Source organism: Notolepis coatsorum (genome assembly GCF_963971535.1).
Source record: "Notolepis coatsorum genome assembly, chromosome: 4".
NCBI classification, from domain to species: Eukaryota; Metazoa; Chordata; class Actinopteri; order Aulopiformes; family Paralepididae; genus Notolepis; species Notolepis coatsorum.
Window position 1 is genome coordinate 118160115 of NC_140168.1, and position 26448 is coordinate 118186562.

General features: G+C 47.2%; 1 protein-coding gene across 2 annotated transcripts in view; it reads right to left on the minus strand.

The window, feature by feature from the left end:
• The window catches only part of mfap3l (microfibril associated protein 3 like), a 56024-nt gene extending 35590 nt beyond the window's left edge, over positions 1–20434 (minus strand). Inside the window, exons 1-2 of one of the 2 annotated variants that reach the window (XM_084313443.1) lie at positions 20297–20434; positions 18735–19169 (exon numbers count right to left, since the gene is read on the minus strand). In XM_084313443.1, the coding sequence (XP_084169569.1) occupies positions 18735–19056 (322 nt within the window). In that variant the 5' untranslated portion in view covers positions 19057–19169; positions 20297–20434. Of the gene's footprint in view, positions 1–18734; positions 19170–20292 lie in introns of both variants that reach the window. The other variant, XM_084313444.1, reaches the window with a different exon arrangement.
• Between the last annotated feature and the right edge of the window lie 6014 nt (positions 20435–26448).

Genomic DNA, 26448 nt, shown 5'->3' on the forward strand with positions numbered 1-26448 from the left:
AATACACACACGTCTGTACACAGACGCACACACACACAGACACACACACACAATACACACATACAATACACACACGTCTGTACACAGACGCACACACACACAGACACACACACACATACACACACACACACACACACAAACACACACACACACACACACATCTCACTAAATCTTTATCTCTCTTCGATGTTCTTAATGTTTTACATCATATCGTGTGTGTACATCATATAAATCTATGTTCTTCTTAATGTCTTTATCTCTCTTCGATGTTCTTAATGTTTTTATCTCTCTCCGATGTTAAATCTACGTGTCATCTTAATGTACGTCATGTCATATCTGACATGATATGACACGTCATCATATCTGTCATGTGGGGGCAGGACTGAGAGGGGATTTAGGGGACAAGCAGAGGGATTGAGGGGTAGAGTGTTTTTTGTTCAAGCTGTGGTGATCCTCTGCTCGATCCATAGCTCTGCTGTTGAAACTTCTTTTCCTAAATAAATTACCTACTTGTTAAAATTGGAAATATCGTCTCCTGCTGTGTTAAACAACCATCAGCCACAACATTTGGTGACCCTTGACCTGTAGACCGCCCTGCCGGGCCCCCTCACACGGCCAGCTCCGGACCTCTCCCGTAGAAATTCTGGCGGTGTCGACAAACAAACACAGGTGAGCATTTTTGCTTTTGATTAGAATATCCGTAAGAGATTCTGAGGGAGGAAAAAGTTGAGCTGACTGTGTGACGAGGTCTGGATGGACGGCTAAAACGAACACGAGCGGTGAGGTGTTTACACTAGGGCGATTCCTCTTTTAACAGGCTATAAGTGCGCCACTAATCAATTTTAATTGCATGTTTTCGACCTCTGGTCAAATTTTTCTCCATCTGTTCAAACTTCTCCCTGATCCCTTTCCCTGATCCCTTTACGACACTCTCCACATTCCCCACTTGCTTGTTATAACTGTGCCTTCTGTCCTCTGTAGATAAGACTCTCAATTTTCAAAACAAAAACCGGTGCCGCTCTGCTGTTATTCAAAACACACTATTACAGCTGGCATTCTCTGTGTCAAACTAATTACGTTTACGGATACACTATTGTTCGTTTTCTTATTGGCTTGTGAAGTTGTTGCTACAGAGAGGCTAGCTGTGATAATATGAGCAGAGAGTAAAAAAAAAAAAAAAAAAAAAACAATTTGGGCAGCGTGAGACGAGACTCTAGCTTGTTTGCACTATTGGGCCTACACACACACACACACACACACACACAGTCACACACACAGTCACACACACGCACACATACACAGTCACACACACACACACACAGTCACACATACAATACACACACACACACACACACACACACACACAGTCACACACACACAGTCACACACACGCACACACACACAGTCACACACACACACAGTACGCACACACACACAGTACGCACACACACACAGTCACACACACAGACACACACACACCAACACACACACACACACATTCCTGTGTCCCGGTAGACAGCGGGTTGTGACGCACACACACACAGTACGCACACACACACAGTCACACACACACACACACACACACACAGTCACACACACACACACACACAGTCACACACACACACACACACACCGACACACACACACACACATTCCTGTGTCCCGGTAGACAGCGGGTTGTGACGTACACACACACAGTCACACACACACAGTCACACACACACACACACACAATCACACACAAACACCGACATACACACATACACACACACAGACACACACACCGACATACACACACACACACACACACACACACACACACACACAGTCACACACAGACACACACACACCGAGTTGTAGTAGCGTTGTAGTTGTAGATCTAGGTTAACTGTGTCCTGGTAGATCCAGGTTAACTGTGTCCTGGAGTGGTAGTTGTAGAGTAGTAGTAGATCTAGGTTAACTGTGTCCTGGAGTAGTAGTTGTAGAGTAGTAGTAGATCTAGGTTAACTGTGTCCTGGAGTAGAGTAGTAGTAGATCTAGGTTAACTGTGTCCTGGAGTAGTAGTTGTAGAGTAGTAGTAGATCTAGGTTAACTGTGTCCTGGAGTGGTAGTTGTAGAGTAGTAGTAGCTGAAGTACAACCACACACACACACACACAACACAATAAACACACATACACACTAAACAACGATGCATACAGCAGAGGACATACTGTTAGACCGGAACCCGCTCATAAAGAACCTAATTCTCAAGGTTGGTGTCCGGTGGCAGAGGCGTACAAAGGCCGGGGACACAAAATGGCCTTCCGGAGGTACTTTTGATCTCGACGTATGCGAAGAGATGAATGTAATGATTCGTAACCACAAGCCAGGCGACAGCAGCAAAAAGAGGTTGAAAAAGAGGACAGAAGAGTTGGGGGTAATGAAGCTCTACGCCCAGAAGGGGAGAGCATACAGGCAGGAAGCTTTAGCGCTAAATCAGAGAGAGACGGATATAGGGAAACCAACATCCCCACCTTATGTCACGCAATTGCCGGTGGGCACTGTGACAATAAGAGGAGAATATGAGGAGACGGAATTAGGGACCCCCGCTAGGTCAGAAACCCCCGCTAGGTCAGAAACCCCCGCTAGGTCAGAAACCTCCGCTAGATCAGAGACCTCCCTTAGGCGAGATACCCCCCCCAAACTGACCCCGCAGGATCTCTATCCGAAAGTCCTGGCGGCATATGGCGAGACAGTACGTCGGAAGTTGTATGATGCAGAGGAAGAGGAGGTAGAGAACCTGGGCAGGCAGAGGGAGGGAGTCGGGAGGAAGATAGAGGAAGAGGCCCGTCAAAATGTGGCACAGCAGACATCAGGGAAACACGGGGCGTGTGGCCACACCAAACTGTTGACTGAGGAGGAAGATGAGAACGACACGAAACCAGCACAGGAGAAAGGAAACATTACAGGAACCCTGACTTTCGCCCCTACATTCCTGGGAAGTGTGACAAGTACAGGCCAGTTTCCCCTGCTAATAAAGGGGAACGATATCTTTCACATGCCATGGTCACCTCTAGACATCGATGGCATAATAGCAAGACTACCGGACCTTTCAGAAGGAGCCTCCAGGTGGATCACGCAGTTTGAGGAAAATACGTCATCTTTTCTGCTAGCAGTGGGTGACGTCAAATCCCTGTTGACGTGCTTGCTAGGAATTGGTGCCTGCCGGGACATCATGGGTGATACATCGATGCGAGTGGCATGCGACACGCAGGCCCATGATGGAGACATATTCAACGCGCATAGAGCGGCGTTGTGGTACAAACTCAGGAATCAATATCCATCACGTATTAATCCGGCAAAACTGGCGGGCAACCCCATAATGGAGACAGAAGGGCCTGGCACCTATGTGAACAAAATACTGAAGGAGTGGAGAGGTGAGCTAGGACACAACCCAGAAATTGATCCGTTGCAGAGAGCGATGTTTAGAGAAAGTGTGATGAGAGGGCTTCCAGAGGTGGTTAAGAATAGACTGGAAGACGTGGTGGGGTTAATGGACATGACTTATCCTTTGTTCTGTGCACATGTAACACATAGTGTGGAGAAGCAAAGGGCTCAGGAGCAGAAAGTCAGGGATCAGGATAGAAATGACTCAAGGAAGTTAACTCAGCAACAACTGCAGCCCCAAAGGAGGTTGCAGGCAGTAATGGTGTCATCTGCTACCTCTCCACCCATGCAGGACCAGGGACCCCCGCCTGCACCTCAGGTAGTGAGAAGCTATGGCTATAGTTCACAGAACCAGGCGTCCAGGCGGCAGGCAGGGAATGGGCAATCAGGCCCACGGTTTACACAGGGACCGGGGAACGAACAACAGTTTCCCCGTTTCCACTGTTGGAACTGCGGCATGCAGGGACACAGGGAAATGAGATGTAGGCAACCATACCGTCCCGGCTCGGAGTATGGAAGACCCGTGCGCCAGGGGGAGTCACAAGGGCCCCACGACCAGGGGGAGACAGGAGGGCCCCGAAACCAGGGGGGTAATCACTAGGGGTGCCCAGAGAATGCGACGGGGGGAAATCAAATGATTGTGGTTTCCAAGGGAGCTGAGCAAGAACCTATTCTGCAGGTCCTAGTGGAGGGCAAATTAACAGAGATGATGGCAGACACTGGAGCAGGTTTTTCCTGCATAAAGCAAAAATACGCCGCTCACTTACCCCAGTCTGGACAGTATGTTCGGACGGTCGGATTCTCGGGAAAAACACAATTAATACCCACATCAGATCCAATCTCTATGACGTATAACAACAAGACCATAACAATACCTGTATTAATTTCGGACAGCACCCCGCGCAATCTCTTGGGACGAGATGCAATGTGTAAACTAGGCTGTAAAATCCTATGTACGCCTGAGGGGATTCAAATTGAACAAGACGTGTACCAAATGATGCTACAAGGGACGGGGGAGAAAGAGGCCACTGTGTTCTGGCTGGGCAACATAGATGCAGAGCTGCAAAGGGTCTGTGACCCCTGGGAGCCATTTCTGAAAACCTAACTGCCTCAGTCTAGACAAACAAACATGGAGGCACATTGCACACTACAATATTTGACGAATAGTGACCTAGTTAGGAACAAGGCATGGTTGCAGGGACAGCCCGAGCAGGTGCAGATTAACTCATCTACGATAATTGTAGGGAGACAGGGCGCGGCGTTGAGGGTTAACACGGGTAAGTATCTACGGGAACAACATAGACTAAGAGACGCCGCCCCACACATCACTGAGAATAAATCCTGGTTACGAATCCGAACATCTAGGTTCAATGATACAGGAATCCGAGACTCAAAGGTGGGTCTCCACGGAATCTCCGCTAATTTGGAACAGCGCAGATGGAAGTTTCATAAAAATAATGATTTCCTTTTCAGTTTTGGCAAAACCGCAAGTAATCAGATTACCAGGAGACCCTTGCGTTATTCCAGAGGCGGATGCTTTGCTGGAACAGGACATGTTGGCGCGCACCCCGGAACGGTTGTGGTCAAAACACGACACAGATGTGGGTCTAATATTGTCGGCACAGCCAGTGAAGGTCAGGTTAAAGAAGGGTTGTAGACCACCCTTTATCAGACAGTATACAATGAAGCCAGAGTCGGAGGAAGCTATATCACATCAGATTGAGGGACTGTTAAAGGGGGGAGTGCTCGTCCCTTTCAAATCCAGATGTAATACACCTATCCACCCAGTGCTAAAGGCGGACAGGGCTAGGTACAGACTGGTACACGATTTGAGGGCGGTGAACGACGTGGTGTCTGGACCAGAGGCGGAAGTCGCTAATCCACACACCCTCCTGACAAACATCCCGAGTAGCTCGCAGTACTATACGGTCATTGATCTCACGCAGGCATTCTTCAGTGTTCCATTGGAAAAAGAGTCTCAGTATCTGTTTGCTTTTACCCACAGGGGGAAACAATACTCTTACACCCGGTTGCCACAAGGGTTCGCGCACTCGCCGCATTACTTCTCGAAGGCGCTCAAGGAAGACTTGCAAGGAGTGTGCGACACACTACTCAGCACGGTTTTACTGTATGCAGATGACATTCTAATCTGCTCGGATACACGTCAGCAGTGCCATGAGGACTCCATCAAAGTTTTGAGTGGATTGGCCGTGGGAGGCCACAAGGCATCCCGTTCAAAACTGCAGTACTGCCAGCCAAAAGTTGAGTACTTGTCTCGCGTCATTCAAAAGGGCATAAAAAACATCTCACCCACGCAACTCGAAGCTGTATCCAAGGCACCTAGGCCATTGACGGTCCGACAGATGATGACGTTTTTAGGGATGACTGGGTACAGCTCTGAGTGGGTGGAGGACTATACGATAGCGACAGCGCCGTTGAGGATGATGATAAAAGAGGCGGGTACAGACAAGCTTCGCGCTCCCTTGACATGGACCGAGGAGGGGGAGGACGCGTTCATAAACATTAAGCGTCTGTTGTTACAGGCCCCTGCCCTGGCGCTGCCGGATTATGAGAAGTGTTTCCACCTATTCGTCTCACATAGAGCGCAGCATGCGACAGCTGTCCTGACTCAAACACAGGGGGTGAGTGGGAAAAAACAACCGATAGCATATTACTCTAGAGCTCTTTCGCCGGTAGAGCAGGGTCTGCCACCTTGTTATCAGGCCCTGGCCGCAGCACATTTGATGTATGAGAAGGCAACGGCCGTGACAATGGGATATGACATTTGCATTTGGACACATCACAAATTGGCAAACTTGATTGAAAGAGGCAAATTTGTTCTGACCAGCCAACGGCAACAGGCTTACATGAGGCTCCTGCAGTACTCGGACGTTACGATAAAAACATGCCACGGCAGTAACCCGGCGGATCTGGTACCACTCCCGAGCGAGGGTCAACCGCATGAGTGCGAGGTGGAGGTACAGGCTTTCGTGAAACTCCGTCCTGATTTGGGAGTCGACCCGCTCGCGATAGCAGAACTCTCACTTTTTGTGGATGGGTCCTGCTATCGGGAGGGGGAAAATTTAAGGTCAGGATACGCCGTCGTACAGTGCAAACCTAACGGAGAAACACTAACAAGAAAGGCCGGACAATGCATGCAACCATGTTCGGCCCAGCTTGCAGAACTAATAGCACTAACAGAAGCATGCATAATAGCTAAAGATCGCACGGTTAACATCTTTACAGACTCTGCGTATGCGCATGGCGTATGCCACCTATTCGCGGCCATTTGGAAGGCAAGAGGCTTTAAGAAATCGGACGGCTCACCGATCCTTCACCACAAGCAGGTTGTGGCGCTTATTCAGGCTGTGAAGTTGCCCAAAAGCATTGCTATCGTAAAGTGCCAGGCACACAGAAAAGACCTGTCCTTTGTGACGACGGGAAACAACGCGGCGGACGAGGCCGCGAAGGCGGCGGCTGCGGTGCCGTCCACGGCTGTTCTGATGTTTGCGGCCGAACTGACGACTGAGGTAACTGAGGATAATTTGAGTGATCTTCAGGACTCAGCCACGCAGGCCGAGAAACAGTCGTGGACGGAGAGGGGGGCTGTAAGGGGGGCAGATGGTCTGTGGAGGAGTCATAACGGTTTGATAGTCGCCTCCATCGATCTTCTGTCCTTGGTGATACCTGAGGCTCATGGTGTTGATCACTGTGGAAGAGCAGAGACCCTGAAACGAATCACGAAAATGGGATTTTGGTCCCCAAAGCTTCAGGCACAAATTGACGTTACACTAGCCAGGTGTTTAACATGCTTACAGGGCAATGTGCGCAAAGGAGTACCGACAGTGGCGGCTTACACACCCCTCCCTGAGGGACCATTCAGACATCTGATTATGGACTATACAGACATGATAACGCCAGTGCAGGGCAAACGATACCTCCTGGTAGTAGAGGACTGCTTTAGTCGCTGGATTGAGGCCATTCCATCTAAACACAAGAACGCGGACACAGTGATCAAGTTCCTGTGTCGCGAGGTCATTCCGAGATTTGGAATTCCCACGATATTACAAAGCGATAATGGCCGCGAGTTCATCGACAAGGTGGTTAAAGGGCTGATGCAGAAATTAGGTATAAGACAGCGCCTTTCCTGTGTCTATAGTCCCGGGTCGCAGGGGAAGGTGGAAAGGGCCAATCTGGTCATTAAAAACAAACTGTTGAAAATCTGTATGCAAACTAAGCTTAACTGGATTGATGCTTTGCCACTTGCTCTGATGGCTATTAGAAGCAGCGTAAACCGCCAAACACAGCTAACACCGCATGAAATGCTTACAGGCCGCAGCATGCCAGCACCGCCATTTAGACACCTGGCTAGGGGCCCGGCATTAGATATTTTTGAGCAAGATCTGAAAAAATATCTTCAGCAAGTGACTAAAATACATGAAGCTGTGTTTCGACAGGAGCAGAGAAAGGAGAAAAAGGGGGTGAAGGAGGCGGAGAAGGAAGCCACCAAACCGAGACTGATCCCTGGGGACCTGGTCTTCGTAAAGGTCCACAAGAGAAAGTGGTCATCACCCCGGAGAGGGCCCGTACGAGGTGATCCGATCGACTGGAACGGCAGTCCAAGTCAAAGGATCAGCGACCTGGTTCCACTTCAATCACTGCATAAAGGCCAGCGGCGATCTCTTGGGGGATACAATCGATCGCAGTTATGCAGAACCCGACATGGAGGGTCCGAGACGGCAACTGGAAGGTGCAGTGCCTGCTGATGCTCCCGCAGATGTTGGCAGCAGTGTGCGGACGGTCGGCCGGGCACAACAACGTCATTGAGAACCGTCACGGTCGACCCGTCCTTGAGGATGACGGGTTTGAGTGGGTAGGAGTCCCACGGGGTCCCGCTCAGGCTCAAGTACCGGCAGGCTTTCATGACCAGGCTCAGAATCAGGCGCCCCCTCTGCCCTCCATCGAGGAAGGGGGGGAGAAGATAAGACTACAACCAAAAGGGGTGTTTCCCGTAGGACCGCAAGGGCATGTTTTTGATTTTGACCATTCCCCTGTTACAGGCGGGGATACTTACCATTATACTAACGAGGATCGGGTTGTGGGGGTAGATAGGAGGGTTGAGCCTGTCCCGAACCAATCACAGGGGACAGGGGTGAGGGGAAAAAGGGAGGTCAAGGACACTGAGTCGGAAGAGGTGGGGGGACAGGATATGTTCCAGAGGACAGCCGGAACGTTGAGGGACTCAGTGGGCTCACTCTGGGCCAGGTTGAGGGGTTTGCTTCCTTCCGGGGAACAAGATGGGGGCGACTATGACTATGACGAGGAAGACCCGGAGGCTGACCCGATGTATAGGGCGGCTTTAGGGAATGAGTGGTTTAAGTGGGTCCAGTACACGAGCGCGCAGAATCAGATAGAGGATTGTTATGTCTGCTCCAAGGCACGTCCGGATAGGCTGCTGGTGAAGGGCACGAAGTTCAGTTGGGCTCAGTGTGACAGGGACGCAGAGGCATGGGAGGGGCCCCATAATAGTCGCCCTTGGTGCGAGGCAGAGTGTTTGGGGTTTCTCGGCTCTAGTCGTTTTAAGGCGGCAGGAAACGTCACGGATTTCAAGGATGTCACTATGCGGGAACGTTGTAGGAAATTGGATGTACGTGTGCAGGGGGTAGCGACGGGGTTGCCAATACCCAGAGGTGTCAAACTATGGCTGACCAAGGATTTCGAGTGCTTGCAAAAGGAGGGGACCCGGGACGTAGGGGAGGTGGCAGAGGGGCGGTGCACTACTATTTGGAGCATCACGACTAACTGCACGAAAGAAGGAAAGTGTGGACACGGGGTCGTGTTAAAGGGAGTGGATACCAACCCACGGCCTGTAGCTTGCCCTTTTCATGTCCAGGATATGGCACTGGCGGACCAATACTGGCTCTGCGGCGGTAGGAGGTTGAGGAATACACTTCCTTTAGATTGGTCAGGTAGATGTGCCCGGGTTCAGGCGATCATGCCAATGGTGGTCCTACCATTATCAGTGACGGAAGGACCTTCTGAGTCTCCTATCTCTCGAACGAAGCGTAGCTACAAGGCAGACCCAAGGGTGTATCTGGACAGCATAGGACAGCCAAGGGGCATTCCAGCCGAGTTCATGGCTAAGAATGAGATTGCGGCAGGGTTTGAGTCTATTCTGCCATGGATATCGGTCAATAAGAACACCGGGTGGATCAACTATTTGTTTTACAATCAGCAGCGGTATCTCAACTACACCGAGGAGGCGTTGGATGCAATGGAGGACCAGATGCATGCGACCAGTACGGTGGCGTGGCAGAATAGACAGGCTCTGAACTGGTTAATGGCGGAGAAGGGTGGAGTCTGTTCCATGTTTGGACAGTACTGCTGCACATTCATTCCGACGAATGTGGGGCCAGGGGGAAAGTTCTCCGAGGCCATGGCTAAGCTGAAGGATTTGAGGGAGGAGTTGAGGGGGAATTCTGGCCGGAATGAAGAATGGTGGGGGAGTGGGGTGTTGGAAAGATTGGGACAGTGGGGAAGCATAGTGATGCAGACGGGGATATCCATTGGGGTGGCAGGGTTGATATTGGTTCTCCTTTTCTGTTGTGGTATGCCTCTCTTGGGTAGGCTGGTAACTTCACACGTAACGAGCCAAATGCTGATGGTGGGACAGAAAGAGATTGAGCCACAAATCGGGCCATGTCCTCAGCTTTATGCTGCCTTAGAGGGAGACGAGGGGATAGAGGATTAGGGGTATGGTGAGGTAGGGGCATTTTCTTTTTGTTGGTTCTTTCCTTTAAGAGTGACGGGGGATGGTCTGAGTGCAGTTTTGTTGGTTTATTCCTTTAACTAGGAACTTTAGTCTGATTTTCTAATGATCCTTCGGCATAGAGATTGCAACCATTGAAAATCATTGCATTATTTTTTATTTTTTTATTATTTTTTGTTTATTTTACTCGTGGTCCTGGTCAAACCGGAATGGGAAGGGGCATCGGCAGAGTGTCGGTTCTGAGCCTGAGGAAGCATTGAGAAGAAGTGGTCTGGGGATCGGTTCTGGGGACTGGAGGGACAAAGGGGGGGGGCTAACGCAGTGGGCAAGATGGGCACCTCCCGTCGAAGATGGGGGACACGTGGTGAGGTCGGGACCAGCGCCTCCCGTCCAGGCATGGGGACATGCTTCTACGGGGACTGGAGGTGTGGCGTGGTGGTTGCGGTATTGGCAAAATGTGACTTTTTGGCAATACGGTGAGGAGACTATGGCGTGGGCATGGAAGGGGGGCTGAGCGATGGACACTAGGACTCAATGTTATGGAAGAGACAATGTAATTTTTTTTTGGGAGGGATGTTCTATGTTTAGTTCTGACGGTCAACTTCTCCTTTCCCTGATGAGAGTCGCGGTTTCCGGCCGGAACTGTGGCTCATTTGGTAAGCGGTGGAGGTTGGGGGGATTTGTCTGTCAGGTTAGGATTATAAATTGGGGTATTTGGTTGATGTTTTATTATTACTCTTGTTTGGAACGGTTTTGTGTTTTGGTAAGAACGGTAGTCAGCCTTTGTTGGTCCGTTAGGGGTCCAGTGAATGAAGTAAGGTTTCTGGTTTAGATTAGGCATTTAAACTTTTATTATATAATTGTGGTTTCTCGTTTAGTTAGACGTTCACATTTTCTTGGTTATATGATTTGGGTGGGACTAGGGATAGCCCCAAATGGGGGAATGTTGTGGAAAATGTGTATACGGGGGTGGAGGTAGGAAAGGGGTTAGTCTTGACTAGTTTAATATAGGTCAACTAGCAGGGCTCAAAGACACTAGGGCGACAGTCTGGCTGATGTTCTTAAAACAACCTCAAGATAGGCAGATGGACATTTCAGTACATCATATCGTGTGCTCTAATCTTGTGTCTTTTCTCTCTTTCATACATACACAGCACACACACACAGACACACAGACACACACATACACAGCACACACACAGACACAGCACACACACACAGACACACAGACACACACAGTCACACAGACACACACACACACAGACACACACAGTCGCACAGACATACACACCGACACACACACACACACACACATTCCCTGTGTCGCAATACACACATACAATACACACACGTCTGTACACAGACGCACACACACACAGACACACACACACAATACACACATACAATACACACACGTCTGTACACAGACGCACACACACACAGACACACACACACATACACACACACACACAAACACACACACACACACACACACACATCTCACTAAATCTTTATCTCTCTTCGATGTTCTTAATGTTTTACATCATATCGTGTGTGTACATCATATAAATCTATGTTCTTCTTAATGTCTTTATCTCTCTTCGATGTTCTTAATGTTTTTATCTCTCTCCGATGTTAAATCTACGTGTCATCTTAATGTACGTCATGTCATATCTGACATGATATGACACGTCATCATATCTGTCATGTGGGGGCAGGACTGAGAGGGGATTTAGGGGACAAGCAGAGGGATTGATGGGTAGAGTGTTTTTTGTTCAAGCTGTGGTGATCCTCTGCTCGATCCATAGCTCTGCTGTTGAAACTTCTTTTCCTAAATAAATTACCTACTTGTTAAAATTGGAAATATCGTCTCCTGCTGTGTTAAACAACCATCAGCCACAACACTAGCTAACCCAGTGTCTTCCCACTACCACAGCCTAGCTAACCCAGTGTCTTCCCACCACCACAAGCCTAGCTAACCCAGTGTCTTCCCACCACCACAAGCCTAGCTAACCCAGTGTCAAGTCAAGTCAAGAGTTTTAATTGTCACGGCATACAGGTATACAATGAAATGCGGGTGGTCTTGCCCGCAACGATGTGCAATACAGTGGTACATATAATAGAATCAAAAGAAGAAACAACATTGTGCAGTAACAGGTAGCAGGTAACATGGAGTGACATCTCGGTATCTGTACATAGTTATTTACAGAGCATGTGTGACATGCTAGTTAGCTTTGGTAGTGCAATACACTGTTCCTGTTATTCTAATTTAAAGTGTCCTTTCCTTTGGCCATAAGTGTGCGTGTGTGCGACATGAGTGTGTGCCCGCTCATGTTAAAGTGTTAAGTGGCTGCTCGTGTGTGAGCGTGCACAGTGTGCGTGTCGTGTGTGTGTTCAGTGTGCGTGTCGCGTGTGTGTTCATGTGTGCTTGTGTGTGGACAGTTCAATGTTCTGAGCACTCAATGTTCATTGTTCATGGCTCTGATGGCCTGGGGGAAGAAGCTGAGCCTAAGCCGCTCTGTCCTAGTAGCTGGGGTTCGCAGGCGTCTGCCTGACCTCAGCAGCTGAAACAGGCTGTTATTGGGGTGGTGAGGGTCTTTCATTATCCTGCAGGCTCTGGATTTGCACCTCTTGTTGTATAGAACCTGCAGGGGGGGTAGTGCAATACCCGTGGTACACTCGGCTGAGCGCACCACTTTCTGTAGGGCCTTCTTGTCCTGTGCCGTGCTGTTTCCATACCAGGCAGTGATGTTTCCGGTCAGGATGCTCTCTACAGCTCCTGAGTAGAAGGACTGGAGTATCTTCCCCGATACTCTGAACTTCCTTAACTGTCTCAGGTGGTAGAGACACTGTTTCGCCTTCTTTACTACTGTGTCTATGTGTGTTGACCATGTCAGGTCCTCTGAGATGTGGACCCCCAGGTACTTGAAGCTGCTCACCCTGTCCACGGTAGCCCCGTTTATCATCAGTGGTGTGTGTGTCTCCTGCTGTCCTCTCCTATAATCCACGATCAGTTCCTTGGTTTTGCCAATGTTCAGGAGCAGGCTGTTGTCCTGGCACCAGCGTTCCAGTACCTCAACCTCCTCCCGGTAGGCCTTCTCGTCGTTGTCCGAGATCAGCCCCACCACCACCGTGTCATCTGCGAACTTCACTATGGAGTTGGAGCTGAACTTGGCCACACAGTCGTGTGTGTAGAGTGAGTACAGCAGGGGGCTCAGAACACAGCCCTGGGGGGACCCGATGCTCAGGGTGATGGTGTTGGAGGTCTGACCCCCCACCCTGACCGCCTGGGGTCTTTCGCTCAGAAAGTCCAGTACCCAGGCGCTCAGGGCGGAGCTCAGACCTAGCTCGATCAGCTTGTCCACCAGTCTGGTGGGGACTATGGTGTTGAACGCTGAGCTGTAGTCAATGAACAACAGTCTCACATAGCCCCCCTTCTGACGGTCAAGGTGCGAGAGGGTGCTGTGCAGTACCTGGGAGACCGCGTCGTCGGTGGACCTGTTTGTCCTGTATGCAAATTGCATAGGGTCCATATCACTGGGGAGGGAGGCACAAATGTGGTCCTTGACCAGCCTCTCGAAACATTTCATGACCACAGAGGTGAGTGCCACCGGTCTGTAGTCATTTGGACATGCTGGGGAGGGTTTCTTCGGCACAGGGATGATGGTAGACATCTTGAAGCAGGCAGGGACCACTGACTCCGCCAGTGATTGATTAAATATGGCGGTGAACACAGGGGCCAGCTGGTTGGCACAGGTCTTGAGTATACGTCCTGTTATGCCATCTGGGCCAGCAGCCTTCCTGGTGTTCACCTGCATAAATGCTCTTCTCACACTGTGTTCCGACAACGAGAGAGCGTCCCCCCCCCCTCGCGGTTGCCCCCCCCCCTCCACAACAGCCGGCGCGCCAGTGACGTCACTAGCCGGAGAGCCAGCAGCGCCACTGTCTACACCAAACCGAGCGTAGAAGGTGTTGAGCTTGTCCGCGAGGGAGGCGTCGTCGCTCCCCATTGAGGGGGCGCTGACTTTATAGTCAGTTATTGTCTTCGGCCCCTGCCATAATCCTCTTGTGTCGTTTTGTGCCATTTGTGTCTCCAGTTTGTCAGCATATGTCCTCTTAGCAAGTTTGACAGCTTTGCGTAGAGTATAGACTGAAGCCTTATACTCCTCCATGTTTCCTGACTCTCTACCCAGGTTGTAGGCGGTGGTACGAGAGTTCAGAGCTGCTCTAATAGTGCTATCCACCCACGGTTTCTGGTTTGGGAAAATCCGCACCGTTTTCCTGAGGACAATACCATCAGCTATTGTTGTTATGTAGCACACCACGGTGTCTGCTAGTTCACTGACGTCACTGGCGCTTCCTATGAACATATCCCAATCCGTGTCTGCAAGCACGTCCTTGAGCGTGGCCTCTGATTCGTCGGTCCACTTCTTTGTCTCACGTGACACGACGGCGTCACGTGATCTCTGTTGATATGCCGGAAATAGCAAGATGGAGTCATGATCGCTCGAGCTTGTGGACCCCGTTAATGGCGGAGCGGCTACTGCCTTGTAACCCGCTTTGAACGGGGAATAGCAGTGGTCGAGTGTGTTCTTCCCTCTGGTGGAGCAAGCGATGTGCTGAAAAAAGGACGGCATCACTTTCTTCAGGTTGGCCTGGTTGAAATCGCCGGCCACTACCATCGCTGCGTCTGGGTGTTTGATCTGGTGTCTGTTGAGATGATCGTGTAGTTCGCCCAGCGCTTTGCCCGTATTCGCGTGTGGGGGAATATACACGGCAGTCATGACGACTGCTGTGAACTCCCTCGGGAGGTGAAACGGACGACATAGGATAGAAAGATGTTCCAAGTCCGTCTTCCCACCACCACAAGCCTAGCTAACCCAGTGTCTTCCCACCACAAGCCTAGCTAACCCAGTGTCTTCCCACCACCACAAGCCTAGCTAACCCAGTGTCTTCCCACCACCACAAGCCTAGCTAACCCAGTGTCTTCCCTCCACCACAAGCCTAGCTAACCCAGTGTCTTCCCACCACCACAAGCCTAGCTAACCCAGTGTCTTCCCACCACCACAAGCCTAGCTAACCCAGTGTCTTCCCTCCACCACAAGCCTAGCTAACCCAGTGTCTTCCCACCACCACAAGCCTAGCTAACCCAGTGTCTTCCCACCACCACAAGCCTAGCTAACCCAGTGTCTTCCCACCACCACAAGCCTAGCTAACCCAGTGTCTTCCCACCACCACAGCCTAGCTAACCCAGTGTCTTCCCACCACCACAGCCTAGCTAACCCAGTGTCTTCCCACCGCCACAAGCCTAGCTAACCCAGTGTCTTCCCACCACCACAAGCCTAGCTAACCCAGTGTCTTCCCACCACCACAAGCCTAGCTAACCCAGTGTCTTCCCACCACCACAAGCCTAGCTAACCCAGTGTCTTCCCACCACAAGCCTAGCTAACCCAGTGTCTTCCCACTACCACAGCCTAGCTAACCCAGTGTCTTCCCACCACCACAAGCCTAGCTAACCCAGTGTCTTCCCACCACCACAAGCCTAGCTAACCCAGTGTCTTCCCACCACCACAAGCCTAGCTAACCCAGTGTCTTCCCACCACAAGCCTAGCTAACCCAGTGTCTTCCCACCACCACAAGCCTAGCTAACCCAGTGTCTTAATCAAATCAAATCAAATTTATTTATAGGGCCCGACAACACACGTTAATGTCCCCATGGGCCGTACAGGTCTTCTTTAAACAGGTCAAGAAGACAACATAACAATAAGTCAAGAACAGAACAAGAACACCATAGGGTCCAAACATTTTTTAGATGAATGCAAATAAATGAAAGAATGCAAGCACTCCCAGACATACCCCACGCGAAGGTAAGGAAAAACTCACTAAAACCTAACAATAGGGAAAAAAGCTCCACAGGCAGTGTGGAGGAGAGAAACCTTAGAAGGGCCGTTCAAGGGGGGATCTCCCTTCTTAGATGTTGGTGATAGTAGTGTTGCAGACGGACAGTTGGTAAGCATGCACTCATGTGTGTGGTGAAACACAGATGAGTGCATGCAATAGCAACTGTACATTTTGAAAAATTAAAGATAGAGCTAATAGCGATAGCAACTGAACATTTTGAAAGATTAAAGATAGAGTTGATAGCGGATCTATTTGAGGCACAGGGGCGGCGCAGAGAGGGTCACGTCCTCCCCGTCTTAGTCACGGGACATTCAACACTCCGGTCGTTGCTCAGGGACAGCCGGAGACAGGGAGATAGGGGGTGGCGCAGAGAGGGTCGCGAACTCCCCGACATCATCGCGGGACATCCGGCACTCCGGTCACCACTACGAGACCTCCGGAGACAGGGGGGCACGCAGAGGGGGTCGCAACCACCACAAGCCTAGCTAACCCAGTGTCTTCCCACCACCACAAGCCTAGCTAACCCAGTGTCTTCCCACCACCACAAGCCTAGCTAACCCAGTGTCTTCCCACCACCACAAGCCTAGCTAACCCAGTGTCTTCCCACCACCACAAGCCTAGCTAACCCAAGGGTAGCTTCTTCCTCCTTCTCCTCTTCTTTATTAACACAGAGTGCGGTGGTTAAACCAGTGGTTCCCAAAGTGTGGGGCAAAAAAAAAATATAAAAAATGTAGCCTACCAAAGCTGATAAAACACCAACGTCAACAAAAATGTACCGACTGTCATGTGTTATTTTTTATACAGAACACATTCAGAAGCCTAAATACGTTTAGCCACAAAAGGTGACAAATTATTATTATTTTAATGAAAATAAATCTCCTATCCTACTGTAGGCATACAACTAAATGTTTAATTAGGCCTAATTATTTCAGTGGCACAGGATCATTTGCCAAGCTTTTGTTCATTTTGAGAAAGGTTTGACGTAAAATGTCCCTCTCTCCTCTCCTGCTCTATAGGTCACATACTTTCCTTATTTTGTGTACATTATTACAACTCATATATTAGCCTTATGGCAGCTACTAGTTACACGATACCACTCACTCAGGAGTCTGCATGAAGATTTCAATAAATGGTTAAATCTGTGGAGCAATGAATCATGCACACAGTGTGCATTGGGTGCTACTGTTTTGCAACAGCCATAAATCACACAGCTTATTTTTATGCAATAAATGCAGCTTATAAAAGGGGCACTTCGCCAAAAAAACTGTGCAGATTTATTTTGCACATAATCTCACACATCCAAAAACGTGGGAGCAGTTTTGTGCATTCATTTAGTTGGACAGTTATTGACAGTAAATTAGTTTGAATATGGCCCACCAGTGATGTCATCGGGGACAATCCTTGTGTTGTTAATTACAGCTCAATGAAATGATAAGGTAGCTGTCCCTATAAGACAAGATATTGCCATGTTTTCACCTACATCATTTCACGGAGCTGTAATTAACACAACACAAGGATTCAACGTCCCTGATGACATCACCGCTGGTGGCCATATTTAAACTCACTTACTCTCAATAACTGTCAAACTAAATCAATGTGTGCAAAGCGGTTTATAGAGGTGTTGAATGTGTGTGAGATTCTGTGCAAAATAAATGGGCAGTTTTTTGGTGACGTGTCGCTTTAAGTCATCCTCTCCTCGTAATCACTTTGTGTTGAATATTCAGACTCAGAGCGAAGAAAAATGTGGACGCAAATATAAATCACAGACCGACCACGCCGATAATATGCTCTTGTTTTGGCTGCTTTCCCGGTGCATTGTACCACCATGCCTGAGAATAAGTCTAGGGGAAACACTGCGCACCCACTCACCAGACAACGCCGCCCGTTTTCTGCACCCCCCCTGAGGGACGCCAGGTGACCCACAGCGCCCCAAGCGTTTGACTCTCCATTGCTGGTTGTTTCAGGATGAGAACAGTGACAGGGATATCTGATTCATTCTCATTAATATCCAACCACCCAGGCAACCATGTTGTGTATATTAATAATTTCCTCGTTAACATGAGTTGGCTTTGCTAACCTAGCCATTTTGAAAATGAAATTTAACACCTGAATATATTGGAATGATGATGATCCAAATAAAATGGCTAGGTTAAGTTATGAAAGCTGGAGGGAAAACAACTGTATTTGAAGTTACTGCACTTTGCCTGTACATTACCTGTATAATTATTTAAGGGAACTGTGCAGCAGAGTGCAGTATCTGCTTTTTGGGGGTTAATTAAAATAATTATGTCATATTTTTGTATGCCTAAAGATTACTTCATTAATACATGTTAAATCTGGGTACTATCATCTATCTACCTATAACACATTTTGGATGGCAAGTCAAAAAACTTTAAAGCTATTTTTCTCAGTTTCACTTTTTTGAAGTTACTGCGGTCTGCCTTGACAGGGCAGAATTATATCAAGGGTTTTTGTGCTGGGTTAATGGGGTTCTTAAATACCAAATAGGTGACATGCTTCTTGGGTACTGGTGGCTATTTTAAATAGTGGAACTAATGAATGAGGAAAGGTGTCGTTCAAACAAAAAGGAGAAGATGCTAAAAGTAACTGTATATCCCCTGGGGGGTTTATCTTACCATTTGTCTCGGTGTCCAAACGCTCTCCGTGGGAGTTGAACCATTGTACATTCGGGAACGGGTCTCCGGTGACATTGCAATCGATCAGCGCGCAGGTCCCCTCCCTGGCGATGATCTGGCTTACTTTTGTGAACACCGTGGGGACAAACCCGCCATCTGCCACCGTGTCGTTTTCCGTCGTGCGGTTCCCATCCAAACCCAGAGACCAGGCCCCGGCGGTGTGAACGGCGAGGAAGGACACGACCATCCGAAACGCGTATCCGTCCCAATGCATTTTATCCAACTGTCTGCGTGTTTTCACCCAAAGGGCTGAGTTTGTCATTGATCCACGCGCGTCTTCATTCCAGACACACTGGCTATCTCTCGTCGATAGTGGTGATGGAGGAGGAGGAGGAAGGCGATTTGGTGTTCAGCGTTGCGGCTTCAAACATGTCACTGAAAGCGAAAAAAAACGTATCGACACACATTAGTTGACACCGTGTTGGACAAGTGTTACCGCTGAACATCTGCACCGAGCCGATAACAAGGCATCTCTTCGTCCCATTCTAGCACGTGATCACTCCGACTTCCACTCACAGCCTTTTGTCGATTAGGTCGCCATGCAAAACACAACACTACCAGGCGAACAGCAGCGTGACCACACATTACATTATAACCGCAAGGCTATTTTCAGATGTTTACATTCACAAAGGCGTTGTTACGTTTTCAACGGGTCTTATTACCTTGTTCAAAAAAAGATACATTCACGATTGAATCCAATCTCGGATTAATTGTAATTAGTATATTACACCTTCATTATTTACCATTTGTGTTATAAATGTATATATAGGGCCTGCTCCGTTGTACCGCTAGTTAGCAGCACGGTGTTAGTGTCTATCCAGCTGCAGCTTGTTGTTGTGTTGTCGTGTCTATTGTCTGGAACAACGGGACAACAAATCACCGGATCATTTCATAATTATAATAAGCAAGCAATTGTGTGAGTCCGTTTACAACAAAGCACAACGACGCGAACGATGGCGTCGAAATAGCAGCATCAATTGGTCAATATGTTTTAATGTCATCTACATTTCCAAACCCGACGCCCCCCCCCCCGCGCTGCAGAACACACGGACTATATTCTGGCTTGAAGTCATAACCTACCGTTACAGTGTTTACCAGTGATGTCTATCGAGCACAAACCTACCTTATTATTATTATTATTATTATTATTATTATTATTATTATCATCGACGAAAAAAAGGGGCATCTGGGTGTTATATATTATAAATTATATACACACACGAGAAACTATTGCCGTTATTAGTATGTATTACGACTGCATTTCACATCAATACCATTTTGGAATCATTCCCCCGGGAATCCCCCCTGAAGCCTATTCACGTTAAAGCTTTAAAAAAAAAAAAAAAAGGGGGGGGGGGGGAGAACCAGGGGGAAAAAGCTAACGTTAGCTTAGCGTCGTTAGCCGGCTGCCAGGCTACTGTTGTGTTCTTCTGGGGGTATTAATAATAACACCTCGTCGAGCTGAAACCCCCCTAAACAGAAACACGGTCTCACATACTTACACAATGGTTCTTCTTCACCGTTTCACACAGTTTGAGGATGATCCGGTGGACGACGGGCAGCAACAGTCGACGTTTTTCGCATTCCGTCGCTATTGCTTCGACGTCGTCTCCATCCTCCACACAAGTGCTCGACCGCTATGTGTGTGTGTGTGTGTGTGTGGTCACGTGGGGGGAGAAGCATGCAGCTGCAGACCGCTATGTGTGTGTGTGGTCACGTGGGGGGAGAAGCACGCAGCTGCAGAGCCACCCACCCAGTGGCTGAAGTGGAGTATTGCACTGTGTGGGCACAGCTGTGAGATCCGCGCGAGGCCAGAGGATGTACATACTGTATGAGTACATTAACTATACTTTTGCTCACACAATATCTTGAATGAATGCGTTTATTTATTTCGAACATAAATTGAAAATAAATAATAATAAAAAACAAGTAATAAACAGATTAAAAAAGCAGGAGTAGGAGGATGAAGTGTAAATGTATGTATTCCTACACCATTGATTGATTGATTGATTGATTGAAAACTTTATTAACAGATTGCAGAATCTGTACAATACAGTACGGCTCAATACACACAATTGACATTAACATCTGTTGTCGGGCCTTACAAATAAATTTGATTTTGATTTGATTATCAATAAGGTAGGATATCTGGAACACACAAACACACTATTTTTTAAATCACATGCCATGAAACTCAGGGACCTGGCTGAATTTAAGACTGCACAAATCATGTTTAAAGCACGAAACAATTCACTCCTGGGTAACATCCAAAAATTCTGTGATACAGAGGGGGGTTACAATTTAGAGGAGAGTTGTACCATTGTACTCGGTAGGGATATCCTCTTTCATTGGTCTATATTGACCACATACTTAGGCCACGCCCCCTTTTGTATCTTTTGAACCATTTGTCATAGAGACAATACAGACCCTCTCCCCCGTTGGCCGGCGGTGCACAGGCATCACCCACACTTTCACAATTTCCCCGCACGGAATTGTCTATTTTTTGTCTATTTGTCTATTTTTTTTATAAAAAAAAAATAATTAAAAACGAAGGTTCGAACGTACGTTCGAAAAACCCTGACGAAGTTTGAATCACTTTATTCAAATTGAGGATTTAGTTTGAGGATATAAAGAAAAAATAATTTATACATTTTATTTTTTTTTTTTTATTAAAATCGAAGGTTCGAAAAACCCTGACGAAGTTTGAATCACTTTATTCAAATTGAGGATTTAGTTTGAGGATAATTAAAAATAAATTATAATTTTTATTTTTTATTTCTTTTATTAAAAACGAAGGTTCGAGTCCGTTCGAAGAACCCTGACGAAGTTTGAATCCCAAAAACAGGCTTCGGGGACAGCCTTACCAAACATTATTAAAATGGAACTCAAACATGTTCCGTTGTGATGTCACAGTATGATGTCATAATAGAACATTCTAGAACATTTGTGATGTCACAGTATGTCATAATCAAACATTGTAGAACATTTGTGATGTCACAGTATGATGTCATAATAGAACATTCTAGAACATTTGTGATGTCACAGTATGTCATAATCAAACATTGTAGAACATTTGTGTATCTATTCAACAATTATCTCAGAAGATCAAGTTCAAGTTCAAGTTCTTTAAAAGATCTCATTGTGCATCTTGAAACAGTACTGAACAGATAAACAACATAGATTGAAGCCTGCATTTCTCAACCAAGGTGCCTTGCCATACCGTTTTGCTGTGGAAAGAGACAATACAGACCCTCTCTCAATGGCAGGAGGTGCACAGGTATCACCCACACTTTCACAATTTCCCCTCCGGAATTGTCTAGTTTTTTATTATTATTTATTTTCAATTTATGTTCGAAATAAATAAACGCATTCATTCAAGATATCTGGCCTTGTACGGATCTCACAGCTGTGCAGTCCCGGCGCCATGGGCGGATATTAGGGGGCCGGGCCCGCCCACTGAGTCAGCTGTGCCCACCCTGGTAAAAAAAAAAAAAAAAAAAATGTCAATCAAAGTCAACTATCCAAATCCTTAGTCGGGGACGCGTCTCTACAATTCGTAGCCGCATTTCTGCAGACCCCTCTCTGATTGGTTGAACTCCATTTTTGCAGACCCCTCCCATTTCTGCAGACCCCTCTCTGATTGGTTGAGCGAAGCCCCTCTCTGATTGGCCCCCCGCATGAGCCGAGACAAGCTCCTCTAGCCAGGAGTCGAAACTCCGTTAACTCCAGAGAGAGAGGCTGAACGCAATTTATACGCATGGAAGTATTGATTACGCCATAACGAATCATTAAAAAAATATACCGTTAACTGGAATATGTTGTGTGTGCCTTTACACATGTTGGATAGGATTATGTAATTGATTTGTATAGCTTCGCGTATAACGTTATTTCGCGTGACTTCACGGTTTATTCACATTTCACAACACAGCCAGCGTTCAACTTGTAACATTTAGATTAACCCAGTTGTCTATCTGTATGTCATATGTTACGATTAATTGAAAATGGGGGACCCTGATGTAAACAAGACGAAAGTCTTTCTCTGGGGTCTGCATTCCCTTAACAATTGTATGTATTGAGCTGTACTGTGTACTGTACCCATTCTGCAATCTGTTAATAAAGTTTTCAATCAATTCAATCAATCAATAACTAGACAGTTACAATATAACATTTAGATTAATTAACCCAGTTAATGCCTTAAGAGATATATGTTATCATGAATTGAACATGGGGGACCCTGATGTAAACACAATCACAAGTTGTTTATTTGCATACAAGTTTACAATGAAATGCGGGTGGTCTTGCCCACAACGATGTGCATAATACAATAGTAATAACATAAAGACGATGAATTGAAAATGTCTAGGCCTACCACAAGTTCAAAATCTGGTATGTCATAACAGATGGACAGTACTGCTACATCTAGACATTTATGACATACCAGATTTTGAACTTGTGGTAGGCCTAGACATTTTCAATTCATCGTCTTTATGTTATTACTATTGTATTATGCACATCGTTGTGGGCAAGACCACCCGCATTTCATTGTAAACTTGTATGCAAATAAACAACTTGTGACAAATAACTCTTGACTTGACTTGACCACCAGCCTCTCTCTCTTAAGGCATTAACTGGGTTAATTAATCTAAATGTTATATTGTAACTGTCTAGTTATTGATTGATTGAAAACTTTATTAACAGATTGCAGAATGGGTACAGTACACAGTACAGCTCAATACATACAATTGTTAAGGGAATGCAGACCCCAGAGAAAGACTTTCGTCTTGTTTACATCAGGGTCCCCCATTTTCAATTAATCGTAACATATGACATACAGATAGACAACTGGGTTAATCTAAATGTTACATTGTACAGTAAGTGGGGAGTGTAAACAAGTTGAACGCTGGCTGTGTTGTGAAATGTGAATAAACCGTGAAGTCACGCGAAATAACGTTATACGCGAAGCTATACAAACCAATTACATAATCCTATCCAACATGTGTAAAGGCACACACAACATATTCCAGTTAACGGTATATTTTTTTAATGATTCGTTATGGCGTAATCAATACTTCCATGCGTATAAATTGCGTTCAGCCTCTCTCTCTGGAGTTAACGGAGTTTCGACTCCTGGCTAGAGGAGCTTGTCTCGGCTCATGCGGGGGGCCAATCAGAGAGGGGCTTCGCTCAACCAATCAGAGAGGGGTCTGCAGAAATGGGAGGGGTCTGCAAAAATGGAGTTCAACCAATCAGAGAGGGGTCTGCAGAAATGCGGCTACGAATTGTAGAGACGCGTCGGGGACAGCCCTAGTGGGCACTGATGTCAACAACAACACTACTGAAGCTAGCACGGCACTCTGTGATCATTCGTTTTCTACCCTCAAGAACGTCTTTACAGAACATCGCCTTAGTATGCTTCATCGACGCAACTAAGGCCAATTCAGTTGGCATTTGAGAAGGACTTAACAAAAAAGTTCAGGAATGAGTGGAGGGGCAGTGTTTTAAGAAGATTTCACTCTGTCCCCAAACACCGCTTGCCTCTCTACTTATGATGGTGAGTAGCCTGTGGAGGAATTTTGTTTGCTTTTTTATGCACCTTATTTTTGTCAGTTCAGTTCAGTTTGTCAGTGAATTCAGAAGTGTTGAATAAATGGAGACTTTTCAAAGATATAGAATAGAATAGAATAGAAATGTATTATCCTGAGGGAAATTTGACACTGCAAATCACTCAACATTAAACATTTAGACAGAACAAGTCACAAATAAGAATAACAAAACAAATGCCTAAGAATAGAATAAAATTAAATGGAATAAAATATACAGTAAATAAATACAGTAAAAATATACTGAAGTCTACAGTAGGTGTAATATTGCACAGTGCTGTTTAAAAAGTAAGAGTCCAGGAAGATGGTAACTGTCACTCTGTGCTCAGTGATGCAGTGAGGCACAGTGATGCATTATATAGTCTGATGGCTGTCGGAATGAAGGACTTCCTGTGCCGTTCAGTGCTGCATTTAGGTAGTGTGAGCCTAGCACTGAACATGCTCCTCCTGTCAGCCAAGTCTGTGTATAGTGGGGGGAGGGGTTTTCCCTGATGGCCTGGAGCTTAGCAAGGTTCCTCCTCTCCGCCACCCTCGCTAGAGTCCAGCTCCACCCCAACCACGCTACTGGCCTTCTTGACCATCTTATCCAGCCTGTTTGTGTCCCCTGCTCTCAGTCCGCTGCCCCAGCACTGCAGGTCTGTTATATATATCCGTTCAGTCTGTTTTTGTATAAGTGAAAGTTCTTAAGATAGAGAGAAATTCGATTTTTCAATTGCCTCTCTGCTGTTTAGTTCAGCACTGTGGGCAGCGCCAAGCAAGCCACAGCGCCGCTGTCCCAGCTGAAACGTATAAAACCTGTGTTGAAAAACCATTGTGCCCCCCCGAGAACATTTTATGCCCCCCCACTAATTTGTTTCTGCAGCCTGGTCTGCAGCTGTGCCCGCACAGTGCAATACTCCAATTCAGCCATTGGCAATTCAGCCATTGGGTGGGTGGCGCTGCTGACCGGCCCTCACAGCACGGCTGTCAGAGCGCGGCCCTGAGAGCGCCACTCGCTCTGCGGCTCTGCAGCTGCATACTATTGGTGGTGGGGGGGGGGGGGAGACTACTCGTGATTCAGGATGGACTTGACGGAGAGTCGAGTTGGCTGCACTTGGTCAGCAGTATACCGACCCGCAAAATGTTGCGCAAAATACAGATATAGGCCAAATACAGAAGGCCTTACAAAAAAATTGCTACATTTAATGTTTGTGGCAATTTAATGAAAAGGTATTTATTACAATTGAATTTACTCTAAAATAGTTTACAGTAGATTGACACAAACAATATTTTAAATAACATTGTGATCATAAGACATCAAATTAAATTAAACCACAAATGGGATTTCTAGTTGTATTGAGTGGGCTGGCCTATTTGTGGCTTGCTTTTTTTTAAACTCATGGAGAAGTGGTGCAGTGTCCAAGGTCCAGGCAGTTTAAACTCATGCAGAAGTGGTGCATTGTCCAAGGTCCAGGCAGTTTAAACTCATGGAGAAGTGGTGCAGTGTCCAAGGTCCAGGCAGTTTAAACTCATGGAGAAGTGGTGCATTGTCCAAGCTCCAGGCCGTTTAAACTCATGGAGAAGTGGTGCAGTGTCCAAGGTCCAGGCAGTTTAAACTCATGGAGAAGTGGTGCATTGTCCAAGGTCCAGGCAGTTTAAACTCATGGAGAAGTGGTGCATTGTCCAAGGTCCAGGCAGTTTAAACTCATGGAGAAGTGGTGCATTGTCCAAGGTCCAGGCAGTTTAAACTCATGGAGAAGTGGTGCAGTGTCCAAGGTCCAGGCAGTTTAAACTCATGGAGAAGTGGTGCAGTGTCCAAGGTCCAGGCAGTTTAAACTCATGGAGAAGTGGTGCATTGTCCAAGGTCCAGGCAGTTTAAACTCATGGAGAAGTGGTGCATTGTCCAAGGTCCAGGCAGTTTAAACTCATGGAGAAGTGGTGCATTGTCCAAGGTCCAGGCAGTTTAAACTCATGGAGAAGTGGTGCAGTGTCCAAGGTCCAGGCAGTTTAAACTCATGGAGAAGTGGTGCAGTGTCCAAGGTCCAGGCAGTTTAAACTCATGGAGAAGTGGTGCA